General features: G+C 43.0%; 1 protein-coding gene across 12 annotated transcripts in view; it reads left to right on the forward strand.

Annotated features, from left to right (window-relative positions):
* Positions 1-19,954, forward strand: part of SEC31A (SEC31 homolog A, COPII coat complex component) — a 130,132-nt gene that overhangs the window by 72,979 nt on the left and 37,199 nt on the right. For 5 of the 12 annotated variants that reach the window (XM_073542743.1, XM_073542740.1, XM_073542768.1 and 2 more), the window contains 9 exons: positions 5,638-5,712; positions 6,029-6,067; positions 8,373-8,450; positions 8,738-8,813; positions 11,563-11,741; positions 12,995-13,121; positions 13,818-13,963; positions 17,925-18,098; positions 19,492-19,641. In XM_073542743.1, coding sequence (XP_073398844.1) covers positions 5,638-5,712; positions 6,029-6,067; positions 8,373-8,450; positions 8,738-8,813; positions 11,563-11,741; positions 12,995-13,121; positions 13,818-13,963; positions 17,925-18,098; positions 19,492-19,641 — 1,044 coding nt within the window. The remainder of the gene's footprint in view (positions 1-5,637; positions 5,713-6,028; positions 6,068-8,372; positions 8,451-8,737; positions 8,814-11,562; positions 11,742-12,994; positions 13,122-13,817; positions 13,964-17,924; positions 18,099-19,491; positions 19,642-19,954) is intronic. The other 7 variants (XM_073542760.1, XM_073542826.1, XM_073542816.1 and 4 more) reach the window with 5 other exon arrangements.

The raw sequence follows: 19,954 nt of genomic DNA on the forward strand, positions 1-19,954 counted from the left end.
GGTGTATGGAGTGAGCTAATGGGGTGAGCTTGCCCAATTCCCGGGAGTTTATGGTGGTGTGTTACAACCAGGACCTGCCTCTAACAGCTGCCGATGGAATAGCACTCCGCCTGCTGCTGTTGACCTGTTAGATGCTGCAGTCAAACTCTTGACAGCAGCATGAACAGTACACCGGCACTGGGGTGCATCATTCTATGTGCCCATCAGTGATCCCCTAACGCAATCACAGGATGCCGATGGGTTGCTATGACAGCCGGGGATCTGTTGAAGACCTACGTTCCTGTCATTACGAAGGTCCCTTGAAACCCAGACTGTGGCCAGGCTTCAAATGAGATCATGATGTTTACTATATATTTATATAATTGCCTTAAATTGTCCGTCATCCACTTCTGTCTGGATGTCCACGAATCCCACAATCCGCCGCACTGGAGGTACGCCGACCGCCATATTGGAATACCCAAGTGATGGATATTCCAATATGGCACCCGCTGGTGGTACCAGGCCCTTCCACAGTACCACCAGCGGGACACCATCGGGACCCCTCCGCCACCGCCGGACTCCCCCGCCAGACCCGCCGTTGCCTGCCCACCTACCTCCGTCACAGCCGGCAGGAAAGACCGTGGCTTGCGGCCTGTGCTGAAGATGGGGTGTGTGCTCACACACACACACACACACACACACACACACACACACACACGTACTCACATACACATGTACTCACATACACACATACTCACCTACACACACACGCACACACGTACTCGCATATATACACACATACTCACGCACACACGTACTCACACACACACGCACACATACTCACATACACACACACACACACACACACACACACGTACTCACATACACACACACACGTGCATGTACTCACATCTCCAGCACAGGCTGCAAACCACCCTCTTTCCTGCTGGCTGTGACTGCACGGAGGTGGGTGGGCAGGCAGCTGCGGCACACAAACACACATGTGTAAACACACACATGTACTCACACACACATATGTACTCACTTACAAACACACACACACCTACTCACACCCCACACACACTTCCCTCCCGATGCGATAGCATCGGGCACACCTCTAGTCTATTTATATAATTGCCTTGTAATGTTTTCATTTCCTGTTCTGTCCAGATGTCATCGTACCCCAAGCGGAAGAAGTTCACTGACCGCCATATTGGGACACCCAAGTGATGGGTGTCTCAATATGGAAACTGATGCTGGTACCAACCTATTGTGCGGTACAACCAGCGGAACACCATCACACCACACACACACACACTATGCACCGTAGGCACCACACATTCACACACTCTATATGCCGTACGCACCACACACACCTTTCACACACTCTCTATACACCGTACACACCACACACTCATACACGCACACTCATACACACTCACACACACTCATACACTCTCACACACTCACGCAGCCTCTTGCGTGGTACTACCATTCCACGCAGGCGCAGTAAATCATTCGGCTGATCACGGCGGCAGATGCACAACATGTCTGCAGGCAGAGGAAGCCGGTCACATTAAAGGGGTTTTTCCACAAACAAAAGTTCATTTTAAAAATTGTCTGTGTCTGACCGTGTATGGAGCATCCCACATCTCCTGTGCAGGGAGGAAAGCATAAGACAATACTGACATTACAGCAGGAGATCACAGAGGATTCATTTTGTAAGGTAAAATATTTCACTGACTGTTTTTAAACTATTTCGTACCTCACAAAATGTATCCTCCGTGATCTCTTGCTGTAATGTCAGTATTGTGTTTTGCTTCCTCCCCTGCCCAGAAGCTGTGGTATGTTCTGTACACGGTCAGACACAGGGGGGTGAGAGAGACAGAGCACAGGGGGGAGACAGCTCAAATGGGACAGCACATGAGGAGAGAACACACTACAGGAAGGAGAGAGACAGCAGGCAAGGGTGATAGCACATGGCGTAGACAGGTCAAAGAAGAGAGCACAGACAGGAGAAGTCAGCACATGGGGAAAGAGAGAGTGGATAGGAGATTCTCAACACTGCAAAGGCTGCCCCCATCATGACATTACCGCCCTCCCAATGCTACCGCATCAGGCCTCCATCTAGCCATCTAGTATATAATATAAGCAATCAGATGATCGCAGATTCAAGTCCCTGTAACCTTCAAATCTTCTGCCTTTTCCTTCATTAAAAATACAGATCATTATAATATTAATTCGTGAACCCAATTGGTAAACACTGTAAGCAGGAAAATAATTACTTTGGTCAATACCAAAAAAATACTGTAAGAATTGATCAAAATGTCATATCCGTCCCAAAGTGGTATCAATAAAACAGTGTCTTGCCCCACAAAAAATAAGCGCTCACACCGTTCTATCGACTGAAAAATGAAAACATTACAGGTCTCAGAAGATGGAGACCCAATCAAAAAATATTTTTTTTTTCTACATTTTTGATTTTTCTTTAACCACTAAAATAATAATTAAAAAACTCGACAAGCAAGCGTATATGAGGCGCTGGGAAGGGGCTCTTGCTTTCTCCTCAACCCCGGACCAATGGTGGTCCGCTTCTGGCGACTTGCAGAAATATTCCTCCTGTATCGATCATCTTGAGCAGCTTAAGAAAGTTCACTTTGACTGGTATTACACCCCGCTGAAGATTTCCAAATTCCGTGGTTCCTATCCCCGATCCTGCTGGAAGGGCTGCTCGGGTGTTGGTTCCCTAGGGCATGTGTGGTGGGATTGCCTGCTCATCCGGCCTTTTTGGGAAGAAGTGTCTAACATTATTACCTCAGTTACAGGCCTGGCTGGAAGTTTGAGCGGTCCGCTAGTGGTTTTGGGGATCGGTTTACATATATTCCCTGGCGATTTGAGACCAATTGTATCACACATTCTAATAGCAGCACGTATGTGTCTGGCAGACCACTGGAGAGAAATAACTATCCCCTCTAAATTGGAAAATATCCAAAAAATCAATAAACATTACCAATACGAGCTCCTTCTGACCTCAGATATGGTTACCAAAAATAAAATAAGGAATCGCTGGTTCCCCTGGGTGGTGTCCAAATTCTCGTCCTTCCAGTCCTGATTGGTGGACCTGTGATCTTATTACCTATCATCCCTACCCTTGCTTCCTATGTTGCACATTGTATCCCCTAACCCTACTATGCAGAATTTTCAGCTGTTATCTGTTTTTACTTTAAATTTTATTGTCCTGCTGTTATAGGACAAATTTTTCAACTGTCCGCAAGTTTGTTGCGGTGTATATTCTGTTTTATATAAAATCTTAATAAAAATTATTGATTTAAAAAAACTCGACAAGTTTGGTATCGCAGCTGATGAGAATTGTATTGCGGGTCATTTTTACCTCCCAATGTACGCTTTAAGGCTGCGTACCCACGATGCGATTTTTAAGCGATTATGCCGCGATTTTCGGTGCAAAAACGCTGCGAAAACGTTTAAAAATTGTGTACAGACTGCCCCCCCATGCATTCCTATGGCATTCCGCACATGCTGCGCTTTTTTCCGCGGCGGAATCGCATCGCGGAAAAAATCGCAGCATGATCATTCTTTTGTGCGGAATCGCAAAGAATTGCCACGATTCCGCACCCATAGGAATGCATGAGAACCGCTTACTTCCCACATGTGGCTATGCCCACCATGCGGGAAGTTAAGCGTCTCATGTGCGGTTGGTACCCACGGTGTGGAGGAGAGGAGACTGTCCTCCAGGCCCTGGGTACCTTACCCCTGTAAAAAAAAGAATAAAAAATAGGGGTATATTTACCTTCCGGTGTCCCGCGCTGCCATCCCGGGCCTCAGCGTTCCCAGTAATGCCTTGCGGCAAGGTCCTGTGATGACGTAGTCTCGCGTGACTCTAGCGGTCTCGCAAGATCGCTATAGTAACGCGAGACCAACGTCATCACAGGTCTCGCAAGGCATTACTGGGAACTCTGAAGCCCGGGATGGCAGCGCGGGACGTCGGAGGGTAAATATACCCCGATTTTTTATTTTTTTAACATTTTTTACATTCTTTATTTTACTATTGATGCCGCATAGGCGGCCTCAATAGTAAAAACCTGGTCACACTTGTCAAACACTATGTTTGATGAGTGTGACCAACCTGTCAATCACTTTCCAAGCAATGCTTCAAATCGCTTGGAAAGTGCTTGAGAAAATCGCGGCAAAATCGCGAACAGAATCGCGGTGAAATCGCGCGGAAAAAACGCGCAATTTCTGGGAAGGAGTCCGGTTTTCAGTGTGCGTTTTAAGGCCTCTTTCACACTTCAGTTTTTTACAATCAGTCACAATCCGCCAGGTTTTGAAAAAAACGGATCCTCAATTTTCTTTTGAGGATCCGTTTTTTTTCCCCATTGACTTCCATTAATGGCGGATTGTGACGGATTGCCGTCCGTTGCATCTGTTTTTTTTGAGGATCCGCCAAAAGTTGCTGTCCATCACCATCCTCAAAGATTTCAAAACGGAGCTTACAATGTTTTTTTCTCTGGCGGATCCTCCAGACACTGATTTAACCCGAAATTCTCTCTCTCTCTCTCTCTCTCTCTCTCTCCCCTTCTCTCTCTCCTTCTCTCTCCTTCTCTCTCTCTCTCCTCTCTCTCTCCTCTCTCTCTCCTCTCTCTCTCCTTCTCTCTCTCTCCTTCTCTCTCTCTCCTCTCTCTCTCCTTCTCTCTCTCTCCTTCTCTCTCTCTCCTTCTCTCTCTCTCCTTCTCTCTCTCTCTCTCTCCTCTCTCTCTCTCGCTCTCCTTCCCGGCCAGCGGTTCCTTTAAATTTCCTCATTTTTCAGGATCCGTCTGAAAACGGATCCTGTGCCTTCCGTTCACATCAGTTGAGAACGGATCCGCTTGTCTGCCTTTTTGGCGGATTTGAACTGATGCAAAAAACTGAAGTGTGAAAGAGGCCTAACACGCAATGTGGGCAAATAGCCTTAAAGCAATTTCCAAAAGATAATGTATCCTACAAAGGAGAAGGAAGTTTATGCCCAATAAGTAGAATCAAAATGCCTTTATTAAGTTACAAAAACACATTAAAAACATTTAAAAGGAAAATATACACGCGCCTCATATTTACTTGCTCCTTATATAGAAATTTAATTTTTTACAAAAAAGCAATGGCAGAATTGCAGGGGTTTTTTTCTCTCAATTTAAATGCACTTTACTTTTTTTTCCTGTTTTCCAGTTCACTATGTGGTAAAATAAATTGTGCAATTCAAAAGTACAACTCTTCCCCAAAAAATAATACCTTCATTTGTCTATGTGGAAAAAAAAATATAAAAAAAAACAACTTATGGCTCTGGGAAAAAGGGAGGAAAAGACGAAGAAAAAAAAAAAAGTTGGAAATTGGTCATTTTACGATACAAAATTGCTAAATGTAAATTCGGTCTACACGTCGTAAACCCTCACTATTCCCATTGTTTTCCAGCTACCTGTAGGTGGGGTTTTAAAAAAAACTCCCATCCACATGTACTATACTGTAAATTCTGCAGCAGATCTGGAGTGTGTGAGTTCAACCTTAGTGTATGGAGGTGACAATTTCTATGGAGTTTCCAAGGATATGTTTGAATCATTTTCAATAATTCTACGTAAATCTGCTTATATTTACCTCTTCCTTTTTTGTAAGGTCAATTTTGAAGGTGATTGCCGGGGCAAGTATCTAGAGCTACTGGGATTCCGAAAGGAAGATCTTGGAGCAAAGGTAACAATCTGTCCTACATGTTTGCTTTGGGTGAAGGATGATTTTCCATTGATTTCTTCTCTCCCCCTAGATTGTCCATGTGTTTGTGTGCTCCTTTGATCTCATGGTGACATTCATTTTCTCTTTACTACAGTCTGTCTCCCTGTATGCAGGCAATATTACTACTTTTCTTTTACTATTGTCTGTAACGGTCAGAAAAAAATGAGATTATGCATGCCGCAAGGTGGTTTTCTTAGGCAGATCGTCCATGAACCCTTACGTGTAGGTAAATGTATGTGTACGTAAAGTTGGAATATTTTTTTCTCTTTTGTTCCAGATTGCTTCTGTTTTAAGCCATGTGGCTGGAACAGAGCAGGTAAGTTTGGTAACTGGTGTGTGATTGGGGAAACCTAAATGTATTCTCTAATTTCAGCAATTCCTCTGTTTTGTTTTTTTTCCAGAAGCATCATCTACATGTGGCAGCTAGTGAATTAGTAAAACCAGTGCAGAATTTTTTTTTCTAAATTATTGGTTTATATCATTCACATGAAAAATGACAGCTGAATCGTTATGTATTTTTTGTTTGTAATACTATACATATTTATTAGATGGTAAAAAGACAGCATTTTTTTTTCACTTAAAGGGTTTATCCAGGACTAAATTATTTTTTTTTACTTTGAGCCAAAAAGCTAACGGGCAAGTAGTTGCTAACCTGTTCTATCCAGTGCTGGCTCAGAGTGGTCACATGCTGCTCCTGCCGCCGACTCCCTGCTCCACATCAGCCGAGCAGCTTTTCTCATCCGCTCTGCTCTGTCGATGTGGCGTGACTGCCGACGTCATGCTGATTGACAGTCTGCTTCCCGCAGTTTTCCAGCAGGGATCGGCAGTCACGGCCCATCAACAAAGTAAAGCAGATGAGAAAAAGCTGCTCAGTCTACATGATGTCGGCAGAATCGCCAGCAGGAGCCGTCTGTGACCGCTCTGCACCAGCAGAGATCTGAACTGGGTAGAACAGGCAGGGAGTTAGCAGCCACGTGCCTCTTAATTTTTTACTGTGGGCCTAAAAACTAATATGTTCCTGGATCACCCCTTTAAACCCTTGAAAAGGCTTATTACCAGATAATAGTATATCCCTAGCAGATGTGTATATACCCCCTCTGATAGACCAGAGTTAGTCCACTGGTACTCCACCAAATCCTAGAAGGATGGAAAGGCAGCACTGTTTAATGCACTTTCACGCAGTTTCTAGAGGCACAGCGGTCCTTTCAAAATCACATAATAGTATTTTTTATTGATCCACCAGAATTATTATGTTTCTCAGAATAAACTTTGCAAAATAAACAGGGAATTGAAGACTGATATTAAAGAATAGAGACCCAAAAGCAGGTCGATCATCTAATGTCCAGGCTGATTTTGGCTTTTCTCAGCTTGTTAGAACTGTCTGAAGATGACAGCATAAAAAGCTTAAGGCAGGTCCAACACAGCCAAATAATGGCGCTGGATGGATTTATGGCTGCAGAGAAGCGCAGTTAATTTCTGATGATGACCTGCTGATCTCTGCATTCTGTACTGTCCGTCACTTTGTTTCTGTAAAATGAGAAATCAAATCCAATTATTTAACCAGTGCAAACTTTAGTTCATGGTGGGAGTTTGTTTTTTTTTTTGTTTTTTTATGGGGACCGTGGTAATTCCAAATATATGTATATAAAGTTTACTCGTAGTGTGATAAAATTTTATGCAATGGAAAAAATATTAATTTTCACAATTTCTGCTAGCTGTCAGTCAATAGTAAACCTCTTCTTACGCCAGCACATATTTAAACTCAATGTACATCCAAGGATGCACATTCAGCTGAAATTCTTTGTGGTTGCCTGTAATTTCCTGGCTCCATCTTCTTTCCTTTTTTAACGAAAGGAATATTTGCCCTTCTCCAGTCTTCTGGGACTTCTCCTGTTCTCCAGAATTTTTCAAAGATTCTGGCTACCGGTCCTGCAATTTTTCTTTGTAACTCTTTTCAGTAATCTAGGATGTAATTCATCTGGACCAGGAGATTTCAGTTCATTTAAATTAGCTAAGTGTTCCCTCACCATGTCTTTTTTTATAGATAGTGTGGATTCTTTTATTCCTTTGATGGCACAGTGAAGATCAGTTGATGTTACAATTGCTTTCTTAGAGAACACGGATGCAAAATAGAAATTTGAAAGTTCAGCCTTCTCAGCATCATTTTTGACCACTGAATTCCATCCTGTGTAAATCGTATAGCATCTTTGACTCTTCTTTTGTTTTTGACATACCGCCAAAATCCTTTTTTATTGCTTTTGGTCTCCCTTGCAAGCCTTACTTGCCCTGCATTCCTTGCAGACAGCATTGTATTCTTCTTTAGATATGCTCCCCTTCGATCCCTCAGAGAGATATGGATCTCTCTGATTAGATATATTACAAACTTTCTTATTTTCGCTTGTACTGTTGATTTATGAAACAAAATGAAACCAACGGTTACTCTTTAGCTATTTAAACTTCTTTTTGCATTAACCTACAAAGTCTTCATGTTTTATGGCTCAAATGACCCACCATGGACATTGTTCTCTCTTCGTTGATATCTATCTTACCCGCTTGATTTTACTTCTGGTCTTTTAATTCTTCCGTACTTTGTTTTGCATTTCTTGCTCTATTTACCTAAGACTGTCAAAGAAACTGACCAGGCTGTAGAGAATGATGAGAAGGAAAGTGAAGCGGCAGAGGAGCTGATCTTGGGGGAGGTACTTTTTTCCATCTTTAATGCTGCTGTCCTGTGGTCTCCGTGTTGTTCCTCACTGTATTGCCTTAGCTGCACTGCCTGCAAGATGCTTATTAACAATCGAATACCTATCACACGTCCCAGGATTGCCTGGTGTGAAATTTTCTCTACTACTAATTGTAAAACTAATTGTGGAATTGCTTTGCTGTTTAGTCGCTGAGAACATCACTCGAGAGTGTGCTGCTGTACTTCCCCTGTCATCATGGTGTTTAGTATAGTCATTGAATTTTCTGTTTTATTTCTTTTTAGAATGTAAAATCAGGGAAAGCTGAAGGTGGTCCCGGCATCACGGCAGGTGAAACATTTAATATATCCGTGAGTGGAGGTAAATGGTCTATACATTTTATGAAGCCATTCAATGTGCTGACATTGTTTTTGGAATTTTTGGTCTTTTGCACTTGAATTTATGTTACCAGAGTGACTGAAGAATATTACACAGTGCTAAAATTTAGATACAGAAGTCACCTGTACTGTGTTTTGTCATGGATTTCAAGACTAAAGGGATTCACATATAATGACTAAATTAAAAAAATATATAGTTTACTGAAATAATGAAAATTATATGCAAGAGAATGTAAAATATGGACAATATGTCAACAGCTACAACCAAGCAATAAACATGTACAGTTGTGTAAAAAAGTGTTTGCCCCTTCCTGATTTCCTGTTCTTTTGCATGTTTGTCACACTTAAATGTTTCAGATCACCAAACAAATTTAATATTAGACAAAGATATTACAAGTAAACACAAAACTCAGTTTTTAAATGAAGGTCTTTATTATTAAGGTAAAAAGAAATCCAAACCTACAGGGCCCTGCATGAAAAAGTGATTATGGCCCCCCTCCCCACCCCTCTTAAACATAGATTAACTGTGGTTTATCACATCTCTGGGAAGCTCTGTTCAAATTCCCTAGCCACACACACACTTGATTATTGCCACACCTGCTCTCAATCAAGAAATCATTTAAATAGGAACTGCCTGACAAAGTAAAGTAGACCAAGAGACTCAAAAGCTAGACATCATGCCGCGATCCAAAGAAATTCTAGAGCAAACGAGAAACAAAGTAATTGAGATCTATCAGTCTGTAAAAGGTTATGAAGCCATTTCTCAAGCTTTGGGACTCCAGGAAATCACAGTGAGTGCCATTATCCACAAATGGCGAAAACAGGGAACCAGTGGTGAACATTCCCAGAAGTGGCTGGTCAACCAAAATTACCCAAAGAGCTTAGCGACGACTCATCCAAGAGGTCACATAAGACAACAACATTCAAAGAACTGCAGGTCTAACCTGCCTAAGTTAAGGTCAGTGTTCATGACTCCACTATAAGAAAGAAACTGGGCAAAAATGGCCTCCATGACAAAAGCCACTGCTGAGCAATAAGAACATAAAGGCTCATCTCAATTTTGCCACAAAACATCTTGATGATCCCCAAGATTTTTGGGAGAATACTCTGTAGACTAAAGAGACAAAAGTTGAACTTTTTGGAAGGTGTATGCCCCATTACATCTGGCATAGAAGCATTTCAGAAGAGGAACATCAGACCAACAATAAAATATGGCGGTGGTATTGTGATGGTCTGGTTTTGCTGATTCAGGACCTTGAAGACTTGCTGTGGCAAATGGAAGCATGAATTCTGCTGTCTACCAAAAAATCCTAAAAGAGAATGTCCGGCTATCTGTTCGTTACCTCAAACTGAAGCGCAGTTGGGTTATATAGCAGGACAATGATCCAAAACACACCAGCAAGTCCACCTCTGAATGGCTTAAAAAAAACCTAAGACTTTGGAGTGGTCTAGTCAAAGTCCTGACCATAACCTGATTGAGATGCTGTGGCATGACCTTAAAAAGGCAGTTTATGCTTGGAAACGCTCCAATGTGGCTGAATTACAACAATTCTGCAAAGATGAGTGGGCCAAAATTCCTCCAGAGCCTTTTAAAAGACTCATTGCCAGTTATCACAAACGCTTGATTGCAGTTGTTGCTGCTAAGGGTGGCTCAACCAGTTATTAGGTTTAGGGGGCAATCACTTTTTCACACAGGACCCTGTAGGTTTGGATTTTTTTCCCTATAATAATAGAGATCTTCATTTAAAAACTGCATTTTGTGTTTACTTGTGTTATCTTTGTCTAATATTTAAATTTGTTTTGTGATCTGAAACATTTTAGTGTGACAAACATGCAAAAGAATAGGAAATCAGGAAGGGGACAAACACTTTTTCACACAACTGTATTATACTCCGTCTCAGTGTCTGGGGAAGTTTCCACCACCTCCCCATATTAAATTTGGGCCCAGATTGACACAAGCAGACTTTCCATCCTGCAATTTAATTTGGACTAAACTGTTCTTTGTCTAATCCTACCTTTTATTCCTCCATCCTAACTCCCTTGATATGTCTGAGCAGAGAGCTATGTTAAGCATAGATCTTTGCAGAATCAATAAACAAATGTCTCATAATGCGATGGCCTAATGTTATCATTTTAGCAATGGGGTCTAGTACTTGGTAGACCCTAATACTGCCCTTTGTAAAGACTAAATCAAAGATGAAGCTAAGAATATTAATATGGTAGAATCAAACTGAATCATAAAATTTTTCTCTTTCCAATAGTTTCCTTCTATCTTCTAAGTGAGGCGGTAAGATAGGAAAGTGTATAGATAAAACTTCACACGTTTCGTTGTATCGAATCTCATGTAAAATCACAGTTAATTATGAACTTTGTTGAAGTTTTGAGCCCAATTAAAAAGGCTTTCCCCGTATGAATATGGCTGACTGGCACATACAGTGCTTACAATGGCATTCGTAACAGGTGTTTTTGAATGTCATGCATTGATGGGAGGGGATGAGAAGAAGCTTGGATCAGCATCACAGGACTTGGGTGCCTTCTTCAGCTAATGTCTAGATTGCCCAGTCACTGCATCACATTTCCAGCCATCAGTGTATGAATGTGTGTGCTGGTCTTGAATGTTTTATGATGTATTACGGTTAGTTAGGTTGACATTTTCGAAGCGGTGTACTTGAAAGCATTTTAATGTTGCATCACATCTTATCCTTGCCGGTACATTTATTTTGTGGTTATAGATGTTGATGGACTTATCACCCAGGCTTTGCTGACGGGTAACTTTGAAAGTGCAGTTGATCTATGTTTGCACGATAATCGTATGGCTGATGCAATCATCCTGGCCATCGCTGGAGGACCAGATTTATTGGCAAAGACGCAAACAAAATACTTTGCTAAATCACAAAGCAAAATAACAAGGGTATGTGCTTTTTCTTTCTTACGTAATCTGTGTAAAAGTCAATAAATAATGTTTAGCCATGTAATTGAGGAATAGTTGTGGTTCCCTGCGGCGTCCTGGAAGTCCTGACCCTCTATTAGAAAGATAAAATAGGCACTGTTGTTTAACGCCTTCATAAGAAAGGTGTACTGGCATAACTCTTAGATGTATGCAAAAGGATTGTCTTGGCACATATATACCCTGAATAGAAAGAATGGTAAAATATACAATGGTATTACAAAAGAAGGCACAAATGTAAGTCAAACATCTTGGCCAAATATTACATTAACATATCCTTAATGATGATAATGTCTTTTTGGGTCCCCACTTTCCCTAGAATAAGAGTTCTGAACCTCTTGATTGTTTTAAAGAAAAACTCAACCGTTGCAACCACTATGGATCTCCAACGATGTGATAAAATGGCAGACTGTCCTAGTAGTGTGTTAGGGCAGGCTGCATTCTGAAGAATCACCACTCCCGAGACCTGTATCTCAGCCGACAGATGACTGGTATCGAAAGCACATGTGCCTACGTGAGACAAAGAGAAGGTCTGTGACAGGAGAAGATAGAAATCTTCTCCTTGGTGGACTGAGCATGGAGTGCTGAGGCTAGAGAAAAAATCCTTTGTTCTAATCCAGCCAAGGAGAATATTAACTTCTTCTGCAGTCACAGCCCTTCTCCTCGACTCGTGGCGATATTACGATACAGCTCTTCTTTTAGTTGAGACGCAGATTTCGGGAACTGTGTTTCTTCAGACTGAAGCTCATCCTGACACATGACTTGGATGTGCTGCCGCTTGAATTATGTAACAAATGAAAATTGGACTGCGGTTTTTCAGCAATAACCTCTAAACTATGGTTTGTATTGTCTGTTTATAAGTGCTTGCTTGTGGTTGGATACTGGAAATGAGCAAATTGCTTTGGAAAAACTCCAGTCAAGGACAGTGCACTTTGTCCGTGGACAGGAGCTGCGTGAATTTCCTGTACTTCCAGGATCCCATGCTCGTCTAATGATTTGCTGAGCTGGTGCGTCATCACCTTTGCGCCGTATGGTGCACAATTGATGTGATGCCAGGCTGACAAATCAAAAGCCACATTAAGGGAAACCCGCAAGGTAAAAAAAAATTGTGCTGCTCCTATCCACGGCTAGAGTGCACGAACGTGGACCGGGGGTTGTGTCAACATTTCCGCTCATCTCTGTTGGATACTGATTAGATGCAATGTGTCTTTATGTAGCTGATCACGGCTGTCGTTACCAAGAACTGGAGTGATATTGTTGAATCTTGCAATCTTAAGAATTGGAGAGAGGCACTAGCTGCAGTGCTGACCTATGCCAGGCCTGAAGAATTTGCCTCTCTATGCGGTATGAATTTGGGATTTTTATTTTTGGGAAGATTTTGTGATCAGTGCACAGCTATATCTTTCTTTTTTTTTTTTGTTGTTGTTGAATTTTATTGAAAGTTTTAAAGTCAAAGAGATTAATAGTGCACCAAATAAATTAACAAAAGTACAAACTTTCGATTTAAGGAAATGTGAAAAGAATATAATTTGTTTTCTTTTTCTTTGTTTTGTGCAGAGCTGAAATATTATTCAAAACCTCAAAATTAATATTCACAATATCACTGCTTTACCCTTGTATATTATTTCAAGTGTAATTTCACAAAAAGCCTTTACAAAACCTTTGACATATCACGGAGGTTTGTCAAGTATTGATAGACAATTATCCAGGTGTTGAGACCTCTGACAGAAGCCCCCAGCTGAGCACGGTCTTTCCACACAGGTTGTAGATAAAATCATACACTTTCTATAGAGTCGATCTTTATTCTCTGAGGAGATCAGAACTCAGCTGAACTCTTCGTCTTCATTTATTGCGATCAGTGACTACTATGAGGTTTTCAGGGAAGGTTAAAATTCACTTGTCAACTAATTCTACATGACTAATTTGACCTCATTAACGTTATGACCAAAAGTATTCGAGTGCAGTAATGTTTAGTTTAGCAAGTTAATGTGATAATGATATCTAGCTTAGAAAAATGTGTTTCACTAATTGTGATTACAGACCTGCTGGGCTCCAGACTTGAAAAGGAGCGTGATCCATCTCTTCAGGCACAAGCTTGCCTATGCTATATCTGCGCAGGGAATGTGGACAAACTGGTGGCCTGCTGGACCAAAGCTCAGGATGGAGCCAGCCCACTTTCATTGCAGGTGAATTTGTGAACTCTTAAGCCACAAATATCTGAAGATTATACTCTCCATTCTTGAAACATCTTTGTGGAGACACGAGGGTCAGTTGGTGCTCTTGGCCTGGCTTTCATAGACTGCATGGACCAGGTCTCATCCCACTGAATGCTTGTACTCCTTTCCCCATTGGCAGAATACTACTTCAACAACACAGGTTTTGGGGAACACAATGGGGTGATACTTAATTTGATCACTAATAGTCAAAAACCTACAGTACAGTCCCAGCAAATACATAAAATGGTCCAAAGTCAGAGTCTCACACATCTGCTGGCTCGCCCGGAATTAGAACATCTGTGACGTCGGGGCTTCCAGGGCCAAATACCCCAACCAGTAGCACCCCGCTTTTGGTGGACATCCAAACAAAAAGTGGAGGTAGCAGCAAGCTTAGGAAGCTGACAGAGTCCTTTAAGGCAGTGGTCCCCAACGTTTTTTGCACCAGGGACCGGCTTCAAGCAAGACCACTCTTCCATGGCCCGGCAGGGCGGGGATGGAGGTGTGACAGGGGCGGGGATTTGGTCCTAAGGAGGCGGGGCTATGGACGCGGTTGTAGTTTAGCAGTGCATACTTATCATTTAATTATAACATTTATAATGTGACTCAACTCACCATAGGTTTTGAATGAGTGGGAGCACCTGGCTTGTTTCTTTGTTTCAGTGGGAGCACTGGGCTACTTCTACTGATGACCGTCACTGCTAATGATGATTGGAACCTACAAGGAAATGGAGCATTGAGCACTTAAGAAAAATTGTACTGGAGTTCTGTACATGCTGATTATTTTCTAATCATCAGAAAATGTATGTGTGGTTCCCCCCATCCTGTCCAGCTCTGTGTGGCTCCCCCTGTTGTATGCATGGCTCCCCTGTCCCATCCTTGTATACATGGCTCTGCTCCCATCCTCCCATCCTTGTATACATGGCTCCGCTCCCACCCTCCCATCCTGTATACATGGCTCTGCTCCCACTCTCCCATCCTGTATACATGGCTCTGCTTCCACTCTCCCATCCTGTACGCATGGCTCTGCTCCCACTCTCCCATCCTGTATACATGGCTCTGCTCCCACCCTCCCATCTTGTATGCATGGCTCCCCTTTCCCATCCTGTATGCATGGCTCCGCTCCCACTCTCCCTCTCTTAGATATATGGATCCGCTCCCATTCTCCCTCCCTTGTATATATGGCTTCGCTTCCACTCTCCCTCCATTGTATATATGGCTCTGCTCCCACTCTCCTTCCCTTGTATTTATGGCTCCGCTCCCACTCTCCCTCCCATGTATTTATGGCTCTGCTCCCACTCTCCTTCCCTTGTATTTATGGCTCTGCTCCACTCTCCCTCCCAGGTATTTATGGCTCCACTCCCACTCTCCCTCCCTTATATATATGGATCCGCTCCCACTCTCCCTCCCTTGTATTTATGGCTCCGCTCCCACTCTCCCTCCCTTATATATATGGCTCCGCTCCCACTCTCCCTCCCTTGTATATATGGCTCCGCTCCCACTCTCCCTCCCTTATATATATGGCTCCTCTCCCACTCTCCCTCCCTTGTAAATATGGCTCCGCTCCCACTCTCCCTCCCTTGTAAATATGGCTCCGCTCCCACTCTCCCTTCCTTATATATATGGCTCCGCTCCCACTCTCCCTCCCATGTATTTATGGCTCCGCTCCCACTCTCCCTCCCTTATATATATGGCTCCGCTCCCACTCTCCTTCCCTTGTATATATGGCTCTGCTTCCACTCTCCCTCCCTTGTATATATGGCTCCGCTCCCACTCTCCCTCCCTTGTATATATGTCTCTGCTCCCACTCTCCCTCCCTTGTATATATGGCTCCGCTCCCACTCTCCCTCCCTTGTATATATGGTTTCGCTCGGCTCCCCCATCCTCCCCCGTCATATTTACCCTCACATCGCTGAACTTCCCTCCCTGCATCTCGCGGCACTTCAGCTTCTTCCTGTGCGGAGCGGTCACATGCTACCGCTCATTAAGGTCTATGAATATGACGCCACGCTTATGGGAAATGAGTGGCGTCCATATTCATGACCTTAAATGAGCGGTACACTTAACCGCTCAGCGCTGGATGAAGCCGCCGCGCCGACAGGGACCGCTAGGTGAGTATCAGCTGCTGCACCGCCACCGGCTCCCCTTGTGTCCGCGGATCGGCAAGAGCACTGCAACGGCCCGGTGCTGGGCCGCGGACTGGTGGTTGGGACCCCTGCTTTAAGGTATATGGCCAGGTGACCTGATTGTCCCAACCATCTCCATGAGTTGAGTGATGGGCAGTGGATCAAATCTGTATTCCTCCAGTTGGAGCCCTGGTTCCTTGGCTGCTGTCTTGTAGATTCTCACTGGAAACAGAGGCAGATCCCTCTTATATTTCACAGCTCTTATTCAGTCATTCTTCCACAGGATTGGAGGAAGGTGCAATGAGGTCTCTCATTGTTCGAGTGTTCAGTTAACCTGCATATTTTCTCCTGTAATGTTTGCAGAACAACAAGCTTGGACTGATACAATGAGTAATCTTCATATTAACAAACATAGATTGTGTAATTCACCTGTGCCTTTGTCCCTCAAGGATAGTAGAACAATTAGCTGCAAGGACTGATGCAATAGGTAGTCCACAACCATTCAACAACTGAACAAACATCAATTCAACCTGCAATAAGAGTTAACGTTCAGTTTCATATGAACAATAGCTCATGTCCCTCAGCCTACTAAATAATACTTCTGGCATACTTAAGAATAAACGCGGTGTCTTCACAATCTTCTTTAAATTTATTAAAGGATTATTCCTGTGGTTTAAAGGGAATCTGTCACCCCTTTTTTGAGATATCATATAATGATATCATTCAATTGTGTGTCACATAAGGATTCTCTTAGTACTTTTGCTTCCACCTGACCCCGCACCTTTCATGCATAAATACTTTTTTTATATCGGTTCAGATGTATGTAAACTGCCGCTGTCCGGTCCGATGGGCGGGGCTTATTCACCTGCTCCCCCCCCTCCCTGTCTTGCTCTACACAAGAAGAAATGCGTAGAGCAAGACGGGGAAGGGTGGGAGCAGGTGAATAAGCTCCGCCCAGCGGACCGGACCGCGGCAGTTTACATACATCTGAACCGATATAAAAAAGGTATTTATGCATGAAAGGTGCAGGGTCAGGGGGAAGCAAAAGTACTAAGAGAATCCTTATGTGACACACGAATTATATCATTATATGATATCTCAAAAAAGAGGTGACAGATTCCCTTTAAAGTTTCTGATCAGGAGAGATCAAACTGCTAAGAGCCAGTGCTGCACTTGTAGTTGTGTCTGTTTGTGAAACCACTCTTCTCTTTTGTCAGAAATGATGCTGGGCTATAATACACAGGCTTCACTAGATTCCTTCTGTCTTCGGTTTCTCTGATGGTGCATCCTAAGCCTAAACTGTCATCTTTTTTCTGTCCTCCATATAATACATATACTAACAAAGAGAAAAGCTAGCGCACCACATTTGTACTATTTTCCCAACTGCACAGAGACTTGTAAAAGCCCAAATTACAATGTAATTGAAGAGAGTCCAGCATCACCAGAGGCAGCTTGTAAAAAGTCTTTAGACAGTGAGCTGCGTATCACAGGAAGAGGCGTGGTCAGATTAGCAGTTGTATGCACATCAGACCTGCCAATGATAATGTCATAAAACTTTCAGGTTAACTAAAACAGCACACAGCTTAATAAATGACACTTATTTGAATTCAATGTTTGAACCCCTACCTCATACTGTCCTCAGATTACATAGCAAAATTCTGCTGAAAGATTCCCATAATTATATTGTATATAGGGGTCTGGGTCAAAGAGTGAGGTGTATATTGGAAGCTAGCTGGTGGCATGCGTTAATATTGAACTAATCCTTTTTTCAGTTTGACTTTTCCTTTTTATGTATTAAATTTGTTTAGGATCTTATAGAAAAAGTGGTTATTCTTCGTAAAGCTGTGCAAGTCACTCAAGCTGTGGACACGCAAGATGTAGGGTTCCTCCTGGCTGATAAGATGAGTCAGTATGCCATCATACTGGCAGCTCAGGGAAGTCTTGCAGCAGCCATGGCATTTTTACCCACCAGCACCAACCAGGTGAGTAGAAGTAGACAGTGTGCACCTAAAACACTACGCATCATCAAAGCTAGTGTAAAAGCCACGCTTTTCAAGTCTAATTTGTTCTCTTTTAACATTATATATACATTAATTTAGTTCTCTCAGAGTACCCAATCACTGTACCCTATCTGCGCAATAAAGTAATTTCTGGGGCACCTCATTGGGAAGGCACAGCTAAATTAAGCTATGGTTCCCTGTGTCCCACAATGAAGGCTACAAGAAAAAGATTTTACGATGAGTACTAAAATCCTTTCTTCTTTGGCGCTGCATTGGAGGACACCGGAAGCAATGATCTTGTTTAGATGTGTACCCCATTGAAGGCTATGAGAAAAGAGATTTTACATTGAGCACCAATAATCCTCTTTCTTACATCAACAGAACTATCATAACATATGAACATTATAAAGCGATATCTCCCACTCAGGCCTTTTTTCTGTGTGATAAAGGAGAGATGCTCATAAACATATCTCTCCAGTTAAGAGATTTCTCGAGAGCTTCATTGGAGGGACACAGCAAAACAAAACCATGGTTTCCTGTGTCCCCCAATAAAGATGTTACGACAAGTACTAAAAAAAATCCTCTTTTCTTGGGCGCGTCATTGGAGGACACATGAAACCATGGTTTAGTTTAGAGCTGTTTGACGAGTGACTGCAAAAGACCTACAGCAGCAGGCACTTAGGTTTCAGTGTGTCAAGTAAGGCTCATAATAAAAGCTGAAGGTCTCCATGCCCAGACTCCATCATGTACACCTGTACTAATCCAAAAACGAGAGAAATTTGCTCCAATATGCTCAAAACCATATAATAGTTCACAATCACCTGAATTGATCCCCATAGTTCCAGCAGTGTCGGCACTCGCGCTCTCTCCCAGGGCTCCCGTGCGATTGTTGTGACGTGACGCTGGCGCCCAATGAGTTCTGGCGTCACCGTCACCGCCTTCAGACAAATGAAGCCTATACTCTCCTCCCGTGTTGGCACCATTCCAGCAGTTTCAGCACTCGCGCTCTCTCCCAAGGCTCCCGTGCGATTGTTGTGACATGTGAAGCTGGCGCCCAATGAGTTCTGGCGTCTATGTCCCCGCCTTTGGACAAATCGAGCATGAAGAGGAAATCCGAGCTGCAGCTACTCTCGGATTTCTTCCTGCTTAATTCGACAGGAGGCAGGGGACTGATGACGCCATTGATGATTGGACACGGGAGCCCCGAGGAGAGCGAGTGTCGACACCGCGGGAAAGGTGCCAGCACAGGAGGTGACTATAAGCTTTATTTTATGCGGGCCAAGCGAGGAGTATAACAAGAAGTTGTCCAAGTAGTGGACAACTTCTTTAAGTATTGCTATCTGGTATGCTTTATACAATTTCTTCCCTTCTCCAGCTGAACATTGTGCAGTTGCGGGAGAGATTATCTCGAGCACAAGGAGAAAATGACGTGACTACCACTATGGGAACTCGTGCAACATCGGTGGTTCAACAACACATGCCAACGCACAATAAACCAACACCAGAAAACCAGTACTACCCACAGGTAAAAAAAAACACAAATATTTTTACTGATTTCTAGCTTTAGATGGACATGTGCGTTTGTTCAGTATTTTTTGTGTAAGTCAAGCTTGATTACTGTGTCGTGAAAACGGAAACTTTCTCGCTATTTAAAGGGAAGTTAGTGAAGCAAGAGCTGGCCGTGGTTTGGGCAGCATGAATCATTGGATGGGTTCCTTTCATGATCGAGTGGAAACCTTCCTGTTAACAATCAGAGGCTGGAAAATTAGTTATAGGGGTATTCCCATCTCCAAGATCCTACCCCTATATATAGTAGGTGAAATAATAATATTAGCAAA

This window comes from Dendrobates tinctorius, unplaced genomic scaffold, assembly GCF_039654945.1.
Source record: "Dendrobates tinctorius isolate UK_male_01 unplaced genomic scaffold, ASM3965494v1 ptg000011l, whole genome shotgun sequence".
Classification (NCBI taxonomy): Eukaryota; Metazoa; Chordata; class Amphibia; order Anura; family Dendrobatidae; genus Dendrobates; species Dendrobates tinctorius.